The 21,707-nt window shown below is 55.1% G+C and overlaps 1 protein-coding gene across 1 annotated transcript in view; it reads left to right on the top strand.

Annotated features, from left to right (window-relative positions):
• Positions 1–21,707, top strand: part of LOC144489756 (serine/threonine-protein kinase 36-like) — a gene marked incomplete at its 5' end in the record, with an annotated part of 47,823 nt that overhangs the window by 13,506 nt on the left and 12,610 nt on the right. Inside the window, 5 exons of the mRNA XM_078207607.1 lie at positions 3,640–3,732; positions 6,403–6,497; positions 15,665–15,728; positions 18,337–18,447; positions 18,996–19,070. Of these exons, the coding sequence (XP_078063733.1) occupies positions 3,640–3,732; positions 6,403–6,497; positions 15,665–15,728; positions 18,337–18,447; positions 18,996–19,070 (438 nt within the window). The remainder of the gene's footprint in view (positions 1–3,639; positions 3,733–6,402; positions 6,498–15,664; positions 15,729–18,336; positions 18,448–18,995; positions 19,071–21,707) is intronic.

Consider the following 21,707-nt stretch of genomic DNA (forward strand, 5'->3'; position numbering starts at 1 on the left):
GAGAGAGAGAGAGAGAGAGAGAGAGGGGACTGAGAGACACCAGTCAGTGTACAGATATCTCCCTGAGAGAGAGAGAGGGGACTGAGAGACACCAGTCAGTGTACAGATATCTCCCTGAGAGAGAGAGAGAGAGAGAGAGAGGGGACTGAGAGACACCAGTCAGTGTACAGATATCTCCCTGAGAGAGAGAGAGAGAGAGGACTGAGAGACACCAGTCAGTGTACAGATATCTCCCTGAGAGAGAGAGAGAGAGAGGGGACTGAGAGACACCAGTCAGTGTACAGATATCTCCCTGAGAGAGAGAGAGGGGACTGAGAGACACCAGTCAGTGTACAGATATCTCCCTGAGAGAGAGAGAGGGGACTGAGAGACACCAGTCAGTGTACAGATATCTCCCTGAGAGAGAGAGAGACTGAGAGGCACCAGTCAGTGTACAGATATCTCCCTGAGAGAGAGAGAGGGGACTGAGAGACACCAGTCAGTGTACAGATATCTCCCTGAGAGAGAGAGAGGGGACTGAGAGACACCAGTCGGTGTACAGATATCTCCCTGAGAGAGAGAGAGAGGGGACTGAGAGACACCAGTCAGTGTACAGATATCCCCCTGAGAGAGAGAGAGAGGGGACTGAGAGACACCAGTCAGTGTACAGATATCTCCCTGAGAGAGAGAGAGGACTGAGAGACACCAGTCAGTGTACAGATATCCCCCTGAGAGAGAGAGACTGAGAGGCACCAGTCAGTGTACAGATATCTCCCTGAGAGAGAGAGAGGGGACTGAGAGACACCAGTCAGTGTACAGATATCTCCCTGAGAGAGAGGGGGGACTGAGAGGCACCAGTCAGTGTACAGATATCTCCCTGAGAGAGAGAGAGACTGAGAGGCACCAGTCAGTGTACAGATATCCCCCTGAGAGAGAGAGAGACTGAGAGGCACCAGTCAGTGTCCAGATATCTCCCTGAGAGAGAGAGACTGAGAGACACCAGTCAGTGTACAGATATCTCCCTGAGAGAGAGACAGAGGACTGAGAGACACCAGTCAGTGTACAGATATCGCCCTGAGAGAGAGGGGACTGAGAGACACCAGTCAGTGTACAGATATCTCCCTGAGAGAGAGAGAGAGGGGACTGAGAGACACCAGTCAGTCTACAGATATCTCCCTGAGAGAGAGAGGGGACTGAGAGACACCAGTCAGTGTACAGATATCTCCCTGAGAGAGAGAGAGAGGACTGAGAGACACCAGTCAGTGTACAGATATCTCCCTGAGAGAGAGAGACTGAGAGACACCAGTCAGTGTACAGATATCTCCCTGAGAGAGAGACAGAGGACTGAGAGACACCAGTCAGTGTACAGATATCTCCCTGAGAGAGAGAGACTGAGAGACACCAGTCAGTGTACAGATATCTCCCTGAGAGAGACCACTCAGTGTACAGATACCTCCCTGAGAGAGACCACTCAGTGTACAGATATCCCCCTGAGAGAGAGAGAGGACTGAGAGACACCAGTCAGTGTACAGATATCTCCCTGAGAGAGAGAGAGAGAGAGGGGACTGAGAGACACCAGTCAGTGTACAGATATCCCCCTGAGAGAGAGAGAGGACTGAGAGACACCAGTCAGTGTACAGATATCTCCCTGAGAGAGAGAGACTGAGAGACACCAGTCAGTGTACAGATATCTCCCTGAGAGAGACCACTCAGTGTACAGATACCTCCCTGAGAGAGACCACTCAGTGTACAGATATCCCCCTGAGAGAGAGAGAGGACTGAGAGACACCAGTCAGTGTACAGATATCTCCCTGAGAGAGAGAGAGGGGACTGAGAGACACCAGTCAGTGTACAGATATCCCCCTGAGAGAGAGAGAGGACTGAGAGACACCAGTCAGTGTACAGATATCTCCCTGAGAGAGACCACTCAGTGTACAGATACCTCCCTGAGAGAGACCACTCAGTGTACAGATATCCCCCTGAGAGAGAGAGAGGACTGAGAGACACCAGTCAGTGTACAGATATCTCCCTGAGAGAGAGAGAGGGGACTGAGAGACACCACTCAGTGTCCAGGTATCTCCCTGAGAGAGAGAGAGGGGACTGAGAGACACCAGTCAGTGTACAGATATCTCCCAGAGAGAGAGAGAGGTGACTGAGAGACACCAGTCAGTGTACAGATATCTCCCTGAGAGAGAGAGAGAGGACTGAGACACACCAGTCAGTGTACAGATACCTCCCTGAGAGAGGGAGACTGAGAGACACCAGTCAGTGTACAGATATCTCCCTGAGAGAGAGAGAGGGGACTGAGAGACACCAGTCAGTGTACAGTTACCTCCCTGAGAGAGAGAGAGGGGACTGAGAGACACCAGTCAGTGTACAGATATCTCCCTGAGAGAGAGAGAGAGGGGACTGAGAGACACCACTCAGTGTACAGATATCTCCCTGAGAGAGAGAGAGGGGACTGAGAGACACCACTCAGTGTACAGATATCTCCCTGAGAGACACCACTCAGTGTACAGGTATCTCCCTGAGAGAGAGACCACTCAGTGTACAGGTATCTCCCTGAGAGAGAGACCACTCAGTGTACAGATATCTCCCTGAGAGAGAGAGAGGGGACTGAGAGACCACCAGTCAGTGTACAGATATCTCCCTGAGAGAGAGGGGACTGAGAGACACCAGTCAGTGTACAGATATCTCCCTGAGAGACACCACTCAGTGTACAGATATCTCCCTGAGAGACACCAGTCAGTGTACAGATATCTCCCTGAGAGACACCAGTCAGTGTACAGATATCTCCCTGAGAGAGAGAGAGGGGACTGAGAGACACCAGTCAGTGCACAGATATCTCCCTGAGAGAGAGAGAGAGGGGACTGAGAGACACCAGTCAGTGTACAGATATCACCCTGAGAGAGAGAGAGGGGACTGAGAGACACCAGTCAGTGTCCAGATATCTCCCTGAGAGAGAGAGAGGGGACTGAGAGACACCAGTCAGTGTACAGATATCTCCCTGAGAGAGAGAGAGGGGGGACTGAGAGACACCAGTCAGTGTACAGATATCACCCTGAGAGAGAGAGAGGGGACTGAGAGACACCAGTCAGTGTACAGATATCTCCCTGAGAGAGAGAGAGGGGACTGAGAGACACCAGTCAGTGTACAGATATCTCCCTGAGAGAGAGAGAGGGGACTGAGAGACACCAGTCAGTGTACAGATATCTCACTGAGAGAGAGAGAGGGGACTGAGAGACACCAGTCAGTGTACAGATATCTCCCTGAGAGAGAGAGAGGACTGAGAGACACCAGTCAGTGTCCAGATATCTCCCTGAGAGAGAGAGAGAGGACTGAGAGACACCAGTCAGTGTACAGATATCTCCCTGAGAGAGAGAGGGGGGACTGAGAGACACCAGTCAGTGTACAGATATCTCCCTGAGAGAGAGAGAGGGGACTGAGAGACACCAGTCAGTGTACAGATATCTCCCTGAGAGAGAGAGGGGGGACTGAGAGACACCAGTCAGTGTACAGATATCTCCCTGAGAGAGAGAGAGGGGACTGAGAGACACCAGTCAGTGTACAGATATCTCCCTGAGAGAGAGGGGGGACTGAGAGACACCAGTCAGTGTACAGCTCTCTGCGTGCTTTGATTCAGATTGTCTGTGTCCCCAGGTTCTGTACTCCTGTTGTCAAGTGAGTAAAGCCCCCTGTCAGGTGCTCGTGGACGAGGCCCTGAATTGCTTGTTGCTCCTGCTGCGCTGTGAGGTAAGTGTTCGTGAATGTCCTCTGTCTGTCCCCTCTCGCCCGGGCATCACAGACTGTTCGACCAAACTTGTGGGCCGAAGGGCCTGTTTGTGCTGTGGCTTTCTATGTTCTATGACATATTGTCATCGAAACTAGAAGCAGGAGGAGGCCATTCAGCCCTTCCAGCCTGTTCCGCCACTCATTCCCATCATAGCTGATCATCCAATTCAACACCCTTATCCTCTCACCCCCCATCTCCCTCCGTCCCCTTCGCCCCAAGAGCCAGATCTAATTTCTTCCTGAAATCACACAATGTTTTGGCCTCAACTCCTTTCTGTGGGAGTGAATTCCACACATTCACCACTCTCTGGGTGAAGACATTTCTCCCCACCTCAGTCCTAAAAGGTTTGCCCCCTTATCCTCAAACTATGACCCCCTGGTTCTGGATTCCCCCCACCATTGGGAACATTCTTTCTGAATCCACCCTGTCTAACCCTGTTAGAATTTTATAAGTTTCTATCAGATCCCCTCTCACTCTTCTCAACTCCAGTGAATATAATCCTCACCGACTTAGTCTCTCCTGATATGAGAGACCTGCCATCCCAGGAATCAGCCTGGGAAACCTTCGCTGCACTCCCTCTACAGCAAGGACATCCTTCCTCCGATAAGGACCCCAAAACTGCACACAATACTCCAGGTGTGGCCTCACCAACGCCCTGTACAATTGCAGCAAAACATCCCTATCCCTATCCTCAAATCCTCTCGCTATGAAGGCCCACATACCATCTGCCTTCTTTACTGCCTGCTGTACCTGCACGCTTACTTTCAGCGACTGATGCACGAGGACACCAAGGTCTCGCTGAGTGTCCGCCTCTCTCAATTTACACCCATTCAAATAATAATCTGCCTTCCTATTATTACTACCAAAGTGGACAACCTCACATTTATCCACATCATGCTGCATCTGCCATGCAGATACCCACACACTCAGCCTGTCCGAATCACGCTGAAGCATCTCTGCATCCTCCTCACAGCTCACCCTCCCACCCAACTTTGTATCATCTGCAAATCTGGGGATAATACATTCTGTTTCCTCTCCCAAATCATTCATATATAATGTGCACAGTTGGGGTTCCAGCACAGATCCCTGCGGAACCCACTAAGCACTGACTGCCAATCAAATAAAGACCCATTTATGCCAACTCTGTGCTTCCTGTCTGCTCACCAGCTTTCCATCCATCTCAAGACATTACCTGCAATCCCAGGGACGCCTTGTTGAAGTTGTACAAGACATTGGTAAGGCCACACTTGGAATACTGTGTACAGTTCTGGTCACCCTATTATAGAAAGGATATCATTAAACTAGAAAGAGTGCGGAAAAGATTTACTAAGATGCTACCGGGACTTGATGGATTGAGTTATAAGGAGAGGCTGGATAGACTGGGACTTTTTTCTCTGGAGTGTAGGAGGCTGAGGGGTGATCTTATAGAGGTCTATAAAATAATGAGGGGCACAGATCAGCTCGATCGTCAATATCTTTTCCCAAAGGTAGGGGAGTCTAAAACTAGAGGGCATCGGTTTAAGGTGAGAGAGGGGAGAGATACAAAAGGGTCCAGAGGGGCAATTTTTTCACAGAGGGTGGTGAGTGTCTGGAACGAGCTGCCAGAGGTCAGAGAAATCATAGAAACCCTACAGTGCAGAAGGAGGCCATTCGGCCCATCGAGTCTGCACCGACCACAATCCCACCCAGGCCCTCCCCCCACATATTTACCCGCTAATCCCTCTAACCTACACATCCCAGGACTCTAAGGGGCAATTTTTAACCTGGCCAATCAACCTAACCCGCACATCTTTGGACTGTGGGAGGAAACCCACGCAGACACGAGGAGAATGTGCAAACTCCACACAGACAGTGACCCGAGCCGGGAATCGAACCCGGGACCCTGGAGCTGTGAAGCAGCGGTGCTAACCACTGAGTAGTAGAGGCAGGTACAATTTTGTCTTTTAAAAAGTGTTTAGACAGTTAGAACATAGAACAGTACAGCACAGAACAGGCCCTTCGGCCCACGATGTTGTGTCGAGCTTTATCTGAAACCAAGATCAAGCTATCCCACTCCCTATCATCCTGGTGTGCTCCATGTGCCTATCCAATAACCGCTTAAATGTTCCTAAAGTGTCTGACTCCACTATCACTGCAGGCAGTCCATTCCACACCCCAACCACTCTCTGCGTGAAGAACCTACCTCTGATATCCTTCCTGTATCTCCCACCACGAACCCTATAGTTATGCCCCCTTGTAATAGCTCCATCCACCCGAGGAAATAGGTTACATGGGTAAGATGGGTATAGAGGGATATGGGCCAAACGCGGGCAATTGGGATTCGCTGAGGGGTTTTTTAAAAAGGGGCAGCATGGACAAGTTGGGCCGAAGGGCCTGTTTCCATGCTGTAAACTTCTATAACTCTGTGAATCCTATATGCTTTAACTTTACACAGTCGTCTGTTATGTGAGACCTTGTCGAAAGCCTTCTGAAAGTCTAAATAAACCACATCCACTGGTTCTCCCTGATCATCTCTGCAAGTTACATCAAATCATTCCAATATATTCGTCAAGCATGGTTTTCCTCCTGTAACTCCGTGCTGAACTTGTCCTGGGTGTCTCTGATGTGTCCCCTCTCTCTGACCTCTGCAGCCCTCTCCCAGTGACACGGTGCAACCTCAGACGGTGGAAGTGACTCTACACCTCTTGTCCATCCTGGTGATTCAGTTGGACCGCGTGCCTGAACCGTGAGTCCCCTCGCTCTGACTGTTAGCGCGTGGTGCCTGGGGTAGTCGGCATGTCCCCTCCCCTGAGCCGTGGCCCTGTGACACCGCCTGAGGCTCTCACTGTGCCGTGGACACAGCACGAGGCCATTCGACCCCTCCAACCTCAGGATGGAGCAGGGCTCGGAGGAATGGGGGTGTGTGGAAGTGGGAGGGAGGGCGGGCAGGCCTTCCAGCCTGGCTATAGCAGCACAAGTGTGAGAGAGACAGAGGGAGAGAGCGCGCGCGAGTGAGGGAGAGAGCGCGCGCGAGTGAGGGAGAGCGCGCGCGCGGGCGAGGGAGAGCGCGCGCGCGGGCGAGGGAGAGCGCGCGCGCGGGCGAGGGAGAGCGCGCGCGCGGGCGAGGGAGAGCGCGCGCGCGGGCGAGGGAGAGAGCGCGCGCGGGCGAGGGAGAGAGCGCGCGCGGGCGAGGGAGAGAGCGCGCGCGGGCGAGGGAGAGCGCGCGCGCGGGCGAGGGAGAGAGCGCGCGAGGGAGAGAGCGCGCGCGAGCGAGGGAGAGCGCGGGCGAGGGAGAGAGCGCGCGCGGGCGAGGGAGAGAGCGCGCGCGGGCGAGGGAGAGAGCGCGGGCGAGGGAGAGAGCGCGCGCGGGCGAGGGAGAGAGCGCGCGCGGGCGAGGGAGAGAGCGCGCGCGGGCGAGGGAGAGAGCGGGCGAGGGAGAGAGCGCGCGCGGGCGAGGGAGAGAGCGCGCGCGGGCGAGGGAGAGAGCGCGCGCGGGCGAGGGAGAGAGCGGGCGAGGGAGAGAGCGCGCGCGGGCGAGGGAGAGAGCGCGCGCGGGCGAGGGAGAGAGCGCGCGCGGGCGAGGGAGAGAGCGCGCGCGGGCGAGGGAGAGAGCGCGCGAGGGAGCGAGCGCGCGAGGGAGAGAGCGCGCGCGGGCGAGGGAGGGAGAGAGCGCGCGCGGGCGAGGGAGGGAGAGAGCGCGCGCGGGCGAGGGAGGGAGAGAGCGCGCGCGGGCGAGGGAGGGAGAGAGCGCGCGCGGGCGAGGGAGGGAGAGAGCGCGCGCGGGCGAGGGAGGGAGAGAGCGCGCGCGGGCGAGGGAGGGAGAGAGCGCGCGCGGGCGAGGGAGGGAGAGAGCGCGCGCGGGCGAGCGAGGGAGAGAGAGAGAGTGCGTGCGAGAGAGTGTATTTTTTTTATTCATTTGTGGGACATGGGCGTCGCTGGCTGGGCCAGCATTTATTTCCCATCCCTACTTGTCCTTGAGAAGGTAGTGGTGAGCTGCCTCTTGACTCGCTGCAGTCCATGTTCTGTGGGTTGATCCACAATGCCGTTAGGGAGGGAATTCCAGGATTTTGACCCAGCGACTGCGAAGGAACGGCGATATATTTCCAAGTCAGGGCGGTGAGTGGGAGGAGAACTTGCAGCTGCTGGTGTACCCTGGAGTACTGTGTACAGTTTTGGTCTCCTGACTTGAGAAAGGATATACTGGCACTGGAGGGGGTGCAGAGGAGATTCACTAGGTTGATTCCGGAGTTGAGAGGGTTGGCTTATGAGGAGAGACTGAGTAGACTGGGGCTATACTCATTGGAATTCAGAAGAATGAGGGGAGATCTTATAGAAACAGATAAGATGATGAAGGGAATAGATAAGATAGAAGCAGGGAAGTTGTTTCCAGTGACGGGTGAAACTAGAACTCGGGGGCATAGCCTCAAAATAAGGGGGAGCAGATTTAGGACTGAGTTGAGGAGGAACTTCTTCACACAAAGGGTTGTGAATCTGTGGAATTCCCTGCCCAGTTGAGGCTCCCTCGTTGAATGTTTTTAAGGCAAGGATAGATTTTTGAACAGTAAAGGAATTAAGGATTATGGTGAGCGGGCGGGTAAGTGGAGCTGAGTCCAGGAAAAGATCAGCCGTGATCTTATTGAATGGCGGAGCAGGCTCGAGGGGCCAGATGGCCTACTCCTGCTCCTAGTTCTTATGTTCATGTGTCTGCTGCCCTCGTCCTTCTAGATGGAAGTGGCCGTGGGTTTGGAAGGTGCTGTCTGAGGATCCTTGGTGAGTTGCTGCAGTGCAGCTTGTAGACGGTACACACTGCTGCTACCGAGCGTCGGTGGCGGAGGGGGTGGATGTGGTGCCAGTCAGGCGGGGCTGCTTTGTCCTGGATGGTGTTGAGCTTCTCCAGTGTTGTTGGGAGCCGCACCCATCCAGGCGAGTGGAGATTATCCCCTCACACTCCTGACTTGTGTCCTTGTCGATGGTGGATAGGCTTTGGGGAGTCAGGAGGTGAGTTAATCTCCGCAGTATTCCCGGCCTCTGACCTGCTCTGGTAGCCCCCTCCCCGTGTTGATGTGGTGAGTCCCGTTGAGTGTACCATCAGTAAATGTGCGCGTGTCCCTGTGTATGCACACAAGCCCGTGTGTGTCTGTCCTTGTGTGCACTCTTCCGTGTGTGCGCACACGTGTGTCCCTCTGTGCACATGTGGTCTTGTGTGTGCATGTTTCTGCGTGTGTACATGCCTATACGTGTGTCTGTATATACATGTTTTATTTTATTCATTGGTGGGACTGGGGCATCGCTGGCTGGCGAACATTTATTGCCCATCCCTAGCTGCCCTTGCACTGAGTGGCTTGCTCGGCCATTCCAGGTGTGTCCTTGTGTGCGTCTGGTTCGATAATGCATTTTGGAAGGTCTAATACAGATAGGAAATATACAGTAAATGGCAGAACCCTTAAGAGTATTGATAGGCAGAGGGATCTGGGTGTACAGGTACACAGGTCACTGAAAGCGGCAACGCAGGTGGAGAAGGTAGTCAAGAAGGCATACGGCATGCTTGCCTTCATCGGCCGGGGCATTGAGTTTAAAAATTGGCAAGTCATGTTGCAGCTTTATAGAACCTTAGTTAGGCCGCACTTGGAATATAGTGTTCAATTCTGGTCGCCACACTACCAGAAGGATGTGGAGGCTTTGGAGAGGGTTACAGAAAAGATTTACCAGGATGTTGCCTGGTATGGAGGGCATTAGCTATGAGGAGAGGTTGGAGAAACTTGGAGGTTGAGGGGAGACCTGATAGAAGTCTACAAGATTATGAGAGGCATGGACAGAGTGGATAGTCAGAAGCTTTTTCCCCAGGGTGGAAGAGTCAATTACTAGGGGGGGCACAGGTTTAAGGTGCGAGGGGCAAGGTTTAAAGGAGATGTTCGAGGCAGATTTTTTACACAGAGGGTGGTGGGTGCCTGGAACTTGCTGCCGGGGGAGGGAGTGGAAGCGGATACTGTCGTGAGTTTTAAGGGGTGTCTTGACAAGTACATGAATAGGATGGGAATAGAGGGATATGGTCCCCGGAAGGGTAGGGAGCTTTAGTTCAGTCGGGGGCAGCATGGTTGGTGCAGGCTTGGAGGGCCGAAGGGCCTGTTCCTGTGCTGGAATTTTCTTTGTTCTAGTGCCTGGAAGGAGCAACAGTGAGATTAATCCTGGACAAAGGTGTTTGTATCTGAGGGGGTTTGGTTTCAATTCCAACCGGGATTCTATTGTGTTTAGAGAGAGCTACAGTGTGAAGGATAAACATAGTTGCTTCACAACTAGAGGCCATTGTAGAGAGAGGGAGGGAGGGCTCCCTTTAGCTGAAAGCTAGAGCAGTTGGTGACAGACAGCTAACGAGGATGCATTTCTCTCAGCTTTGCTAAAAGAAAAGCCATACATCGGAGCAGTGGTTAAAGCAAACCAGTGCCAGAAATCTGAAGGACAGCTACTTAAGGAAGCTGGAGAAATGGAGAAAGGTTTCCAGAAGGTCTGGAGTTAAGGGGAACAAAGAAACAAAAAACTGGGAAATGGACCAGGATTCTGTTCGGGGACAACAGACAAAGCTGAGGAGAGATCGATTGGCGAGGCGATTGGAGGAAGGTTTTCTAAAAGTCATCCTGCAAACTCCCTGCCACCGTCTGGGAAACAAATCTTTAAACAATTGTGAATAAATTATTGGTTGGCGATCAGAATTCCCTGAAATTTCGAAAGTGTTAATTTCATGATATTCGGGGGAACTCGTAGGGTAGAGAGAGAGAGTCCGTAGGTTATCACAGAATCCCTACAGTCCTGAAGGAGGTATTTCAGCCTAACAATCCTGCATTGACTCTCCAAAAGATCATCTTACCCAGGCCCTGACTCCGTATCCCACGCAATCCACCTAATCTGTACACCTATGACTGGGCAAATTCCCCTCCAACTCGATTTTCAAGTTTGCTGACGACACCACCGGAGTGAGTCGGATCTCAAACAATGACGAGACAGATTACAGGAATGAGACAGAGAATCTGGTGAACTGGTGCGGCGCCAATAATCTCTTCCTCAATGTCAACAAGACGAAGGAGATTGTCATCGACTTCAGGAAGCGTAAAGGAGAACATGCCCCTGTCTACATCAACGGGGACCAAGTAGAAAGGGTCGAGAGCTTCATGTTTTTAGGTGTCCAGATCACCAACAACCTGTCCTGGTCCCCCCCACGCCGACACTATAGTTAAGAAAGCCCCACCAACGCCTCTACTTTCTCAGGAGACTAAGGAAATTCGGCATGTCAGCTCCGACTCTCACCAACTTTTACAGATGCCCCATAGAAAGCATCCTTTCTGGTTGTATCACAGCTTGGTCTGGGGCTCCTGCTCTGCCCAAGACCGCAAGGAACTACAAAAGGGGTCGTGAATGTAGCCCAATCCATCACCAGCCTCCCATCCATTGACTCTGTCTACACTTCCCGCTGCCTCGGGGGAAAAGCAGCCGGCATAATTAAGGACCCCCGCCGACACACCCCGGACATTCTCTCTTCCACCTTCTTCCATCAGGAAAAAGATACAAAAGTCTGAGGTCACGTACCGACCGACTCAAGAACAGCTTCTTCCCTGCTGCTTTTGAATGGACCGACCTCGCATTAAGTTGATCTTTCTCTGCACCCCGAGCTGTGACTGTAACGCTACATTCTGCACCCTCTCCTTTCCTTCTCTATGAACGGTATGCTTTGTCTGTATAGCACGCAAGAAACAATACTTTTCACTGTATCCCAATACATGTGACAATAATAAATCAAATAACTCCACCTCTATTTACCACACTAATCCACTCAACTTAAACATCTTTGGACAACTAGGGGGCAATTTAGCATAGCCAATCCCCCTAACCTGCACATCTTTGGACACTAAGGGGCAATTTAGCATGGCCAATCCCCCTAACCTGCACATCTTTGGACACTAAGGGGCAATTTAGCATGGCCAATCCCCCTAACCTACACATCTTTGGACACTAAGGGACAATTTAGCATGGCCAATCCCCCAAACCCGCATATCATTTGGAGTGTGGGAGGAAACTGGAGCCCCCGGTGGAAACCCACGCAGACACGGGGAGAACGTGCAGACTCCACACAGACAGTGACCCGAGCCGGGAATCGAACCCGGGTCCCTGGCGCTGAGAGGCAGCAGTGCTAACCCGCTGTGCCACCGTGCCGGTCCCTCGCAATCCCTGACGGAGAATTAGACAGAGTGTCAAAACCTGTTTCCAACCTGAGGGCGGATGGAATAGTTTTGTAAAGATCAAAGGCAAAATATCTGCTGTGAACTTCCTGTGAATTACAACAGCGTCCGCTGCGGCAGAACCAGTTCTGAGTTTAAGACGTGACTGAAGATAATCACTACAAACATCTTGTCTGATAAGTAATTCCGAGCGTCTCTCAGGCAGGTGAATTCCGTTTGTAGCCAGCGAAACCAAGTCCCACATCAAAAACAAGGTCACAGGATATCACAATCCAAAATCAAAACAACGCCAAAAATTAACGGATCTCTCTCTCTCTCTCTCTCTCACACACACTCCTGTATCTGGGGAGGTCACCCTAACCCTCTCTCTCTCACACACACTCCTGTATCTGGGGAGGTCTCTCTAACCCTCTCTCTCTCTCACACACACACTCCTGTATCTGGGGAGGTCTCTCTAACCCTCTCTCTCACACACACACACTCCTGTATCTGGGGAGGTCTCTCTAACCCTCTCTCTCTCTCTCACACACTCCTGTATCTGGGGAGGTCACCCTAACCCTCTCTCTCTCTCACACACTCCTGTATCTGGGGAGGTCTCTCTAACCCTCTCTCTCTCACACACATACACACTCCTGTATCTGGGGAGGTCTCCCTAACCCTCTCTCTCTCACACACACACTCCTGTACCTGGGGAGGTCTCTCTAACCCTCTCTCTCACACACACACTCCTGTATCTGGGGAGGTCTCTCTAACCCTCTCTCTCTCTCACACACTCCTGTATCTGGGGAAGTCTCTCTAACCCTCTCTCTCTCTCACACACTCCTGTATCTGGGGAGGTCTCTCTAACCCTCTCTCTCTCTCACACACTCCTGTATCTGGGGAGGTCTCTCTAACCCTCTCTCTCTCTCACACACACTCCTGTATCTGGGGAGGTCTCTCTAACCCTCTCTCTCTCTCACACACACTCCTGTATCTGGGGAGGTCTCTCTAACCCTCTCTCTCTCACACACACACTCCTGTATCTGGGGAGGTCGCTCTAACCCTCTCTCTCTCTCTCTCTCTCTCACACTCACACTCCTGTATCTGGGGAGGTCTCTCTAACCCTCTCTCTCTCACACGCACTCCTGTATCTGGGGAGGTCTCTCTAACCCTCTCTCTCTCACACACACACTCCTGTATCTGGGGAGGTCTCTCTAACCCCCTCTCTCTCTCTCTCTCTCTCTCTCACACACTGCTGTATCTGGGGAGGTCTCTCTAACCCTCTCTCTCTCTCTCACACACACTCCTGTATCTGGGGAGGTCTCTCTAACCCTCTCTCACACACACACTCCTGTATCTGGGGAGTTCTCTCTAACCCTCTCTCACACACACACACTCCTGTATCTGGGGAGGTCTCTCTAACCCTCTCTCTCTCTCTCACACACTCCTGTATCTGGGGAGGTCTCTCTAACCCTCTCTCTCTCTCACACACACACTCCTGTATCTGGGGAGGTCTCTCTAACCCTCTCTCACACACACACTCCTGTATCTGGGGAGGTCTCTCTAACCCTCTCTCTCTCACACACACACTCCTGTATCTGGGGAGGTCTCTCTAACCCTCTCTCTCTCTCTCTCTCTCTCACACACTCCTGTATCTGGGGAGGTCTCTCTAACCCTCTCTCTCTCACACACACACTCCTGTATCTGGGGAGGTCTCTCTAACCCTCTCTCTCTCACACACACACTCCTGTATCTGGGGAGGTCTCTCTAACCCTCTCTCTCACACACACACTCCTGTATCTGGGGAGGTCTCTCTTACCCTCTCTCTCTCACACACACTCCTGTATCTGGGGAGGTCTCTCTAACCCTCTCTCTCTCTCTCTCTCTCACACACACACACACACACTCCTGTACCTGGGGAGGTCTCTCTAACCCTCTCTCTCTCTCACACACACACTCCTGTATCTGGGGAAGTCCCTCAAACGCTCTCTCTCTCTCTCACACACTCCTGTATCTGGGGAGGTCTCTCTAACCCTCTCTCTCTCTCACACACAGTCCTGTATCTGGGGGGGTCTCTCTAACCCTCTCTCTCTCACACGCACTCCTGTATCTGGGGAAGTCCCTCAAACCCCCTCTCTCTCTCACACACTCCTGTATCTGGGGAGGTCTCTCTAACCCTCTCTCTCTCTCTCTCACACACTCCTGTATCTGGGGAAGTCTCTCTAACCCTCTCTCTCTCTCACACACTCCTGTATCTGGGGAGGTCTCTCTAACCCTCTCTCTCTCTCTCTCACACACTCCTGTATCTGGGGATCTTTCTAACCCTCTCTCTCTCTCTCACACACACTCCTGTATCTGGGGAAGTCCCTCAAACCCTCTCTCTCTCTCTCTCTCACACACTCCTGTATCTGGGGAGGTCTCTCTAACCCTCTCTCTCTCACACACACACTCCTGTATCTGGGGAGGTCTCTCTAACCCTCTCTCTCACACACGCACTCCTGTATCTGGGGAGGTCTCTCTAACCCTCTCTCTCTCACACACACTCCTGTATCTGGGGAAGTCCCTCAAACCCTCTCTCTCTCTCTCTCTCACACACTCCTGTATCTGGGGAGGTCTCTCTAACCCTCTCTCTCACACACACACTCCTGGATCTGGGGAGGTCTCTCTAACCCTCTCTCTCTCTCACACACACACTCCTGTATCTGGGGAGGTCTCTCTAACCCTCTCTCTCTCTCACACACACACTCCTGTATCTGGGGAGGTCTCTCTAACCCTCTCTCTCTCTCACACACACACTCCTGTATCTGGGGAGGTCTCTCTAACCCTCTCTCTCTCACACACACACTCCTGTATCTGGGGAAGTCCCTCAAACCCTCTCTCTCTCTCTCTCACACACTCCTGTATCTGGGGAGGTCTCTCTAACCCTCTCTCTCTCACACACACTCCTGTATCTGGGGAGGTCTCTCTAACCCTCTCTCTCTCACACACACTCCTGTATCTGGGGAGGTCTCTCTAACCCTCTCTCTCTCACACACACACTCCTGTATCTGGGGAGGTCTCTCTAACCCTCTCTCTCTCACACACACACTCCTGTATCTGGGGAGGTCTCTCTAACCCTCTCTCTCTCTCTCTCACACACACACTCCTGTATCTGGGGAGGTCTCTCTAACCCTCTCTCTCTCACACACACACTCCTGTATCTGGGGAGGTCTCTCTAACCCTCACTGTCTCACAGATTTTACGAGGCAGATTTTTTACACAGAGGGTGGTGGGTGCCTGGAACCCGCTGCCGGGTGAGGGAGTGGAAGCGGATACGATAGTGAGTTTTAAGGGGCGTCTGGACAAATCCATGAATAGGATGGGAATAGAGGGATACGGTCCCCGGAAGGGTAGGGGGTTTGAGTTCAGTCGGGGGCAGCATGGTCGGTGCAGGAGGGGCCGAAGGGCCTGTTCCTGTGCTGGAATTTTCTGTCTTTGTCTTGCGTATCCGTGCCTTGTGTCCTTGGGACAGAATCATGTGATGTTGGCACTGCCGCTTCTGACAGCCCCTCTGGGTGAGAGCTGTGAGGTCGGGATGGCGAAGAGATGACAGCTCAGACGGTGCCCTCGATGGAAAGCCGCGTTGTTTAAAAGTCAGCGGCCCCCCGCAGAACCAGCCCCCCATTCCAGGCTTCACTCTGCTCCTCTCTCTCTCTGCTTTTTGCAGGTTGGAGCAGGCAGTTGGTCTCGTTACATCGATCTTCCTGCAGTCTGGCACGGCCGCGCACACTGTAAGTCTTAATTCCTATTCCCCGCGGTGTGGGGAGAGTGGGAATCGGTGGGAAAGGTTTGGACAAAGCCAAGGAACACGGGAATCTCCCGCCAATGGGAACTCATTCCCACAGCCCCGTGACACAGACAGACAAGTCAGTTCACCTATCCTCCGTCCCGAGGGAGTGCCGCACTGTGGGAGGGTCGGTGCTGAGGGAGCGCCGCACTGTGGGAGGGTCGGTGCTGAGGGAGCGCCGCACTGTGGGAGGGTCGGTGCTGAGGGAGCGCCGCACTGTGGGAGGGTCAGTGCTGAGGGAGCGCCGCACTGTGGGAGAGTCGGTGCTGAGGGAGCGCCGCACTGTGGGAGGGTCGGTGCTGAGGGAGCGCCGCACTGTGGGAGGGTCAGTGCTGAGGGAGCGCCGCACTGTGGGAGGGTCAGTGCTGAGGGAGCGCCGCACTGTGGGAGGGTCGGTGCTGAGGGAGCGCCGCACTGTGGGAGGGTCGGTGCTGAGGGAATGCCGCACTGTGGGAGGGTCAGTGCTGAGGGAACGCCGCACTGTGGGAGGGTCGGTGCTGAGGGTGCACCGCACTGTGGGAGGGTCAGTGCTGAGGGAGCGCCGCACTGTGGGAGGGTCGGTGCTGAGGGAGCGCCGCACTGTGGGAGGGTCGGTGCTGAGGGAGCGCCGCACTGTGGGAAGGTTGGTGCTGAGGGAGCGCCGCACTGTGGGAGGGTCAGCGCTGAGGGAGCGCTGCACGGTGGGAGGGTCGGTGCTGAGGGAGCGCTGCACTGTGGGAGGGTCAGCGCTGAGGGAGCGCCGCACTGTGGGAGGGTCAGTGCTGAGGGAGCGCCGCACTGTGGGAGGGTCAGTGCTGAGGGAGTGCCGCACTGTGGGAGGGTCAGTGCTGAGGGAGCGTCGCACTGTGGGAGGGTCAGTGCTGAGGGAGCGCCGCACTGTGGGAGGGTCAGTGCTGAGGGAGCGCCGCACTGTGGGAGGGTCAGTGCTGAGGGAGCGCCGCACTGTGGGAGGGTCAGTGCTGAGGGAGCGCCGCACTGTGGGAGGGTCAGTGCTGAGGGAGCGCCGCACTGTGGGAGGGTCGGTGCTGAGGGAGCGCCGCACTGTGGGAGGGTCGGTGCTGAAGGAGCGCCGCACTGTGGGAGGGTCAGTGCTGAGGAAGCGCCGCACTGTGGGAGGGTCAGTGCTGAGGGAGCGCCGCACTGTGGGAGGGTCAGTGCTGAGGGAGCGCCGCACTGTGGGAGGGTCGGTGCTGAGGGAGTGCCGCACTGTGGGAGGGTCAGTGCTGAGGGAGCGCTGCACTGTGGGAGGGTCAGTGCTGAGGGAGCGCCGCACTGTGGGAGGGTCAGTGCTGAGGGAGCGCCGCACTGTGGGAGGGTCAGTGCTGAGGGAGCGCCGCACTGTGGGAGTGTCAGTGCTGAGGGAGCGCCACACTGTGGGAGGGTCGGTGCTGAGGGAGCGCCGCACTGTGGGAGGGTCGGTGCTGAGGGAGCGCCGCACTGTGGGAGGGTCAGTGCTGAGGGAGCGCCGCACTGTGGGAGGGTCGGTGCTGAGGGAGTGCCGCACTGTGGGAGGGTCAGTGCTGAGGGAGCGCCGCACTGTGGGAGGGTCAGTGCTGAGGGAGCGTCGCACTGTGGGAGGGTCAGTGCTGAAGGAGCGCCGCACTGTGGGAGGGTCAGTGCTGAGGGAGCGCCGCACTGTGGGAGGGTCGGTGCTGAGGGAGCGCCGCACTGTGGGAGGGTCGGTGCTGAGGGAGCGCCGCACTGTGGGAGGGTCAGTGCTGAGGGAGCCCCACACTGTGGGAGGGTCAGTGCTGAGGGAGCGCCGCACTGTGGGAGGGTCAGTGCTGAGGGAGCGCCGCACTGTGGGAGGGTCAGTGCTGAGGGAGCGCCTCACTGTGGGAGGGTCAGTGCTGAGGGAGCGCCGCACTGTGGGAGGGTCAGTGCTGAGGGAGCGCCGCACTGTGGGAGGGTCAGTGCTGAGGGAGCGCCGCACTGTGGGAGGGTCAGTGCTGAGGGAGCGCCGCACTGTGGGGGGGTCAGTGCTGAGGGAGCGCCGCACTGTGGGAGGGTCGGTGCTGAGGGAGCGCCGCACTTTGGGAGGGTCGGTGCTGAGGGAGCGCCGCACTGTGGGAGGGTCAGTGCTGAGGGAGCGCCGCACTGTGGGAGGGTCAGTGCTGAGGGAGCGCCGCACTGTGGGAGGGTCGGTGCTGAGGGAGCGCCGCACCGTGGGAGGGTCAGTGCTGAGGGAGCGCCGCACTGTGGGAGGGTCGGTGCTGAGGGAGCGCCGCACTGTGGGAGGGTCAGTGCTGGGGATCTGGCACGGCAGAGGGTTTTAACTGGGCTGTAACCTCTATCATCCTTCTCTCCCTATCTCGTCTCTCCCTCCCCCACCCTCACTCTCCTTCCTGTACAACGATCCGGCACGCCCTTTTTCACCCTCCCTCCTGCCCCCCTCCCTCCCTCACTCCTGCCCCCCCTCTCCTGCCCCCCTCCCTCCCTCTCTCCTGCCCCCCTCCCTCCCTCTCTCCTGCCCCCCCTCTCCTGCCCCCCTCCCTCCCCCTCTCCTGCCCCCCCTCTCCCTGTGCTACTCCACCATGGCTCTCTCTGCTCAGTGTGCCGCTGCCTTCTTGATGATTCAGCTCAGCACTCGAGGTTCTGCTGTGGTAATCCAGAGTGAAGAGTTCCTCCGGACCATCCACACAGCCCTGCTTTCCTCCGCACAGGTAGAGTCAACATAACGCACCCCGCGTCTAACCCCGTGCTGTATCTGTCCTGGGAGTGTTTGATGGGGGACAGTGTAGAGGGAGCTTTACTCTGTATCTAACCCCGTGCTGTACCTGTCCTGGGAGTGTTTGATGGGGGACAGTGTAGAGGGAGCTTTACTCTGTATCTAACCCCGTGCTGTACCTGTCCTGGGAGTGTTTGATGGGGACAGTGTAGAGGGAGCTTTACTCTGTATCTAACCCCGTGCTGTACCTGTCCTGGGAGTGTTTGATGGGGGACAGTGTAGAGGGAGCTTTACTCTGTATCTAACCCCGTGCTGTACCTGTCCTGGGAGTGTTTGATGGGGGACAGTGTAGAGGGAGCTTTACTCTGTATCTAACCCCGTGCTGTACCTGTCCTGGGAGTGTTTGATGGGGACAGTGTAGAGGGAGCTTTACTCTGTATCTAACCCCGTGCTGTACCTGTCCTGGGAGTGTTTGACGGGGACACAGGGGGATTTACTGGTTGCTGTGTTGAATTTGAATCAGGATTATTTTGCTCTCTGCAGCTTGCTGTTTCTCCCCCGATGGGCCTGGGAGTGTTTGATGGTTTGCTGACACTTTTGGTGCAGTTTGTGAGTGAGGTACTGGATATCCTTGCCTGCTCTGTCTCTGTCTGTGTGTACATGAAGTCTCTCACTTTCTCGCTCACTCACACCAACTATGTCTCTGTCTCTCTCTCTCTCTCTGTGTTTCTCTCTCTCGCTCTCTCTCTCTCTCTGTGTGACGGTAGCTCTCTGTCTCTCTCTCTGTGTGACGGTAGCTCTCTGTCTCTCTCTGTGTGACGGTAGCTCTCTGTCTCTCTGTGTGACGGGCGCTCTCTCTCTCTCTGTGTGACGGGCGCTCTCTGTCTCTCTCTCTGTCTCTCTCTCTCTCTCTGTGTTTCTCTCTCTCGCTCTCTCTCTCTCTCTGTGTGACGGGTGCTCTCTGTCTCTCTCTCTGTGCGACGGTAGCTCTCTGTCTCTCTCTCTCTGTGTGACGGTAGCTCTCTGTCTCTCTCTCTCTGTGTGACGGTAGCTCTCTGTCTCTCTCTCTCTGTGTGACGGTAGCTCTCTGTCTCTCTCTCTGTGTGATGGTAGCTCTCTGTCTCTCTCTCTCTGTGTGACGGTAGCTCTCTGTCTCTGTGTGACGGGCGCTCTCTCTCTCTCTGTGTGACGGGCGCTCTCTCTCTCTCTGTGTGACGGTAGCTCTCTGTCTCTGTGTGACGGGCGCTCTCTCTCTCTCTGTGTGACGGGCGCTCTCTCTCTCTCTGTGTGACGGTAGCTCTCTGTCTCTCTCTCTCTGTGTGACGGGTGCTCTCTGTCTCTCTCTCTCTGTGTGACGGTAGCTCTCTGTCTCTCTCTCTCTGTGTGACGGGTGCTCTCTGTCTCTCTCTCTCTGTGTGACGGGTGCTCTCTGTCTCTCTCTCTCTGTGTGACGGTAGCTCTCTGTCTCTCTCTCTCTGTGTGACGGTAGCTCTCTGTCTCTCTCTCTCTGTGTGACGGTAGCTCTCTGTCTCTCTCTGTGTGACGGTAGCTCTCTGTCTCTCTCTCTCTGTGTGACGGTAGCTCTCTGTCTCTCTCTCTCTGTGTGACGGTAGCTCTCTGTCTCTCTCTCTCTGTGTGACGGGTGCTCTCTGTCTCTCTCTCTCTGTGTGACGGTAGCTCTCTGTCTCTCTCTCTCTGTGTGACGGTAGCTCTCTGTCTCTCTCTCTCTGTGTGACGGGTGCTCTCTGTCTCTCTCTCTGTGTGACGGTAGCTCTCTGTCTCTCTCTGTGTGACGGTAGCTCTCTGTCTCTCTCTCTCTGTGTGACGGTAGCTCTCTGTCTCTCTCTCTCTGTGTGACGGTAGCTCTCTTTCTCTCTCTCTCTGTGTGACGGTAGCTCTCTGTCTCTCTCTCTGTGTGACGGGCGCTCTCTGTCTCTCTCTCTCTGTGTGACGGGCGCTCTCTGTCTCTCTCTCTGTGTGACGGGCGCTCTCTGTCTCTCTCTCTGTGTGACGGGCGCTCTCTCTCTCTCTCTCTGTGTGACGGTAGCTCTCTGTCTCTCTCTCTGTGTGACGGGCGCTCTCTCTCTCTCTCTCTGTGTGACGGTAGCTCTCTGTCTCTCTCTCTCTGTGTGACGGGTGCTCTCTGTCTCTCTCTCTCTGTGTGACGGTAGCTCTCTGTCTCTCTCTCTCTGTGTGACGGTAGCTCTCTGTCTCTCTCTCTCTGTGTGACGGTAGCTCTCTGTCTCTCTCTCTCTCTCTCTCTCTGTGTGACGGGCGCTCTCTGTCTCTCTCTGTGTGACGGGCGCTCTCTGTCTCTCTCTCTCTGTGTGACGGGCGCTCTCTGTCTCTCTCTCTCTCTCTCTCTGTGTGACGGGCGCTCTCTGTCTCTCTCTCTCTCTCTCTCTCTGTGTGACGGGCGCTCTCTGTCTCTCTCTCTCTCTCTCTCTCTCTGTGTGACGGGCGCTCTCTGTCTCTCTCTGTGTGACGGGCGCTCTCTGTCTCTCTCTCTCTGTGTGACGGGCGCTCTCTGTCTCTCTCTCTCTGTGTGACGGGCGCTCTCTGTCTCTCTCTCTCTGTGTGACGGGTGCTCTCTGTCTCTCTCTCTCTGTGTGACGGGCGCTCTCTGTCTCTCTCTCTCTGTGTGACGGTAGCTCTCTGTCTCTCTCTCTCTGTGTGACGGTAGCTCTCTGTCTCTCTCTCTCTGTGTGACGGTAGCTCTCTGTCTCTCTCTCTCTCTCTCTCTGTGTGACGGGCGCTCTCTGTCTCTCTCTGTGTGACGGGCGCTCTCTGTCTCTCTCTCTCTGTGTGACGGGCGCTCTCTGTCTCTCTCTCTCTCTCTCTCTGTGTGACGGGCGCTCTCTGTCTCTCTCTCTCTCTCTGTGTGACGGGCGCTCTCTGTCTCTCTCTCTCTCTCTCTCTGTGTGACGGGCGCTCTCTGTCTCTCTCTGTGTGACGGGCGCTCTCTGTCTCTCTCTCTCTGTGTGACGGGCGCTCTCTGTCTCTCTCTCTCTGTGTGACGGGTGCTCTCTGTCTCTCTCTCTCTGTGTGACGGGCGCTCTCTGTCTCTCTCTCTCTGTGTGACGGGTGCTCTCTGTCTCTCTCTCTCTGTGTGACGGGCGCTCTCTGTCTCTCTCTCTCTGTGTGACGGGCGCTCTCTGTCTCTCTCTCTCTGTGTGACGGGCGCTCTCTGTCTCTCTCTCTCTGTGTGACGGGCGCTCTCTGTCTCTCTCTCTGTGTGACGGGCGCTCTCTGTCT

Source organism: Mustelus asterias, unplaced genomic scaffold, assembly GCF_964213995.1.
Source record: "Mustelus asterias unplaced genomic scaffold, sMusAst1.hap1.1 HAP1_SCAFFOLD_2503, whole genome shotgun sequence".
NCBI lineage: Eukaryota > Metazoa > Chordata > Chondrichthyes > Carcharhiniformes > Triakidae > Mustelus > Mustelus asterias.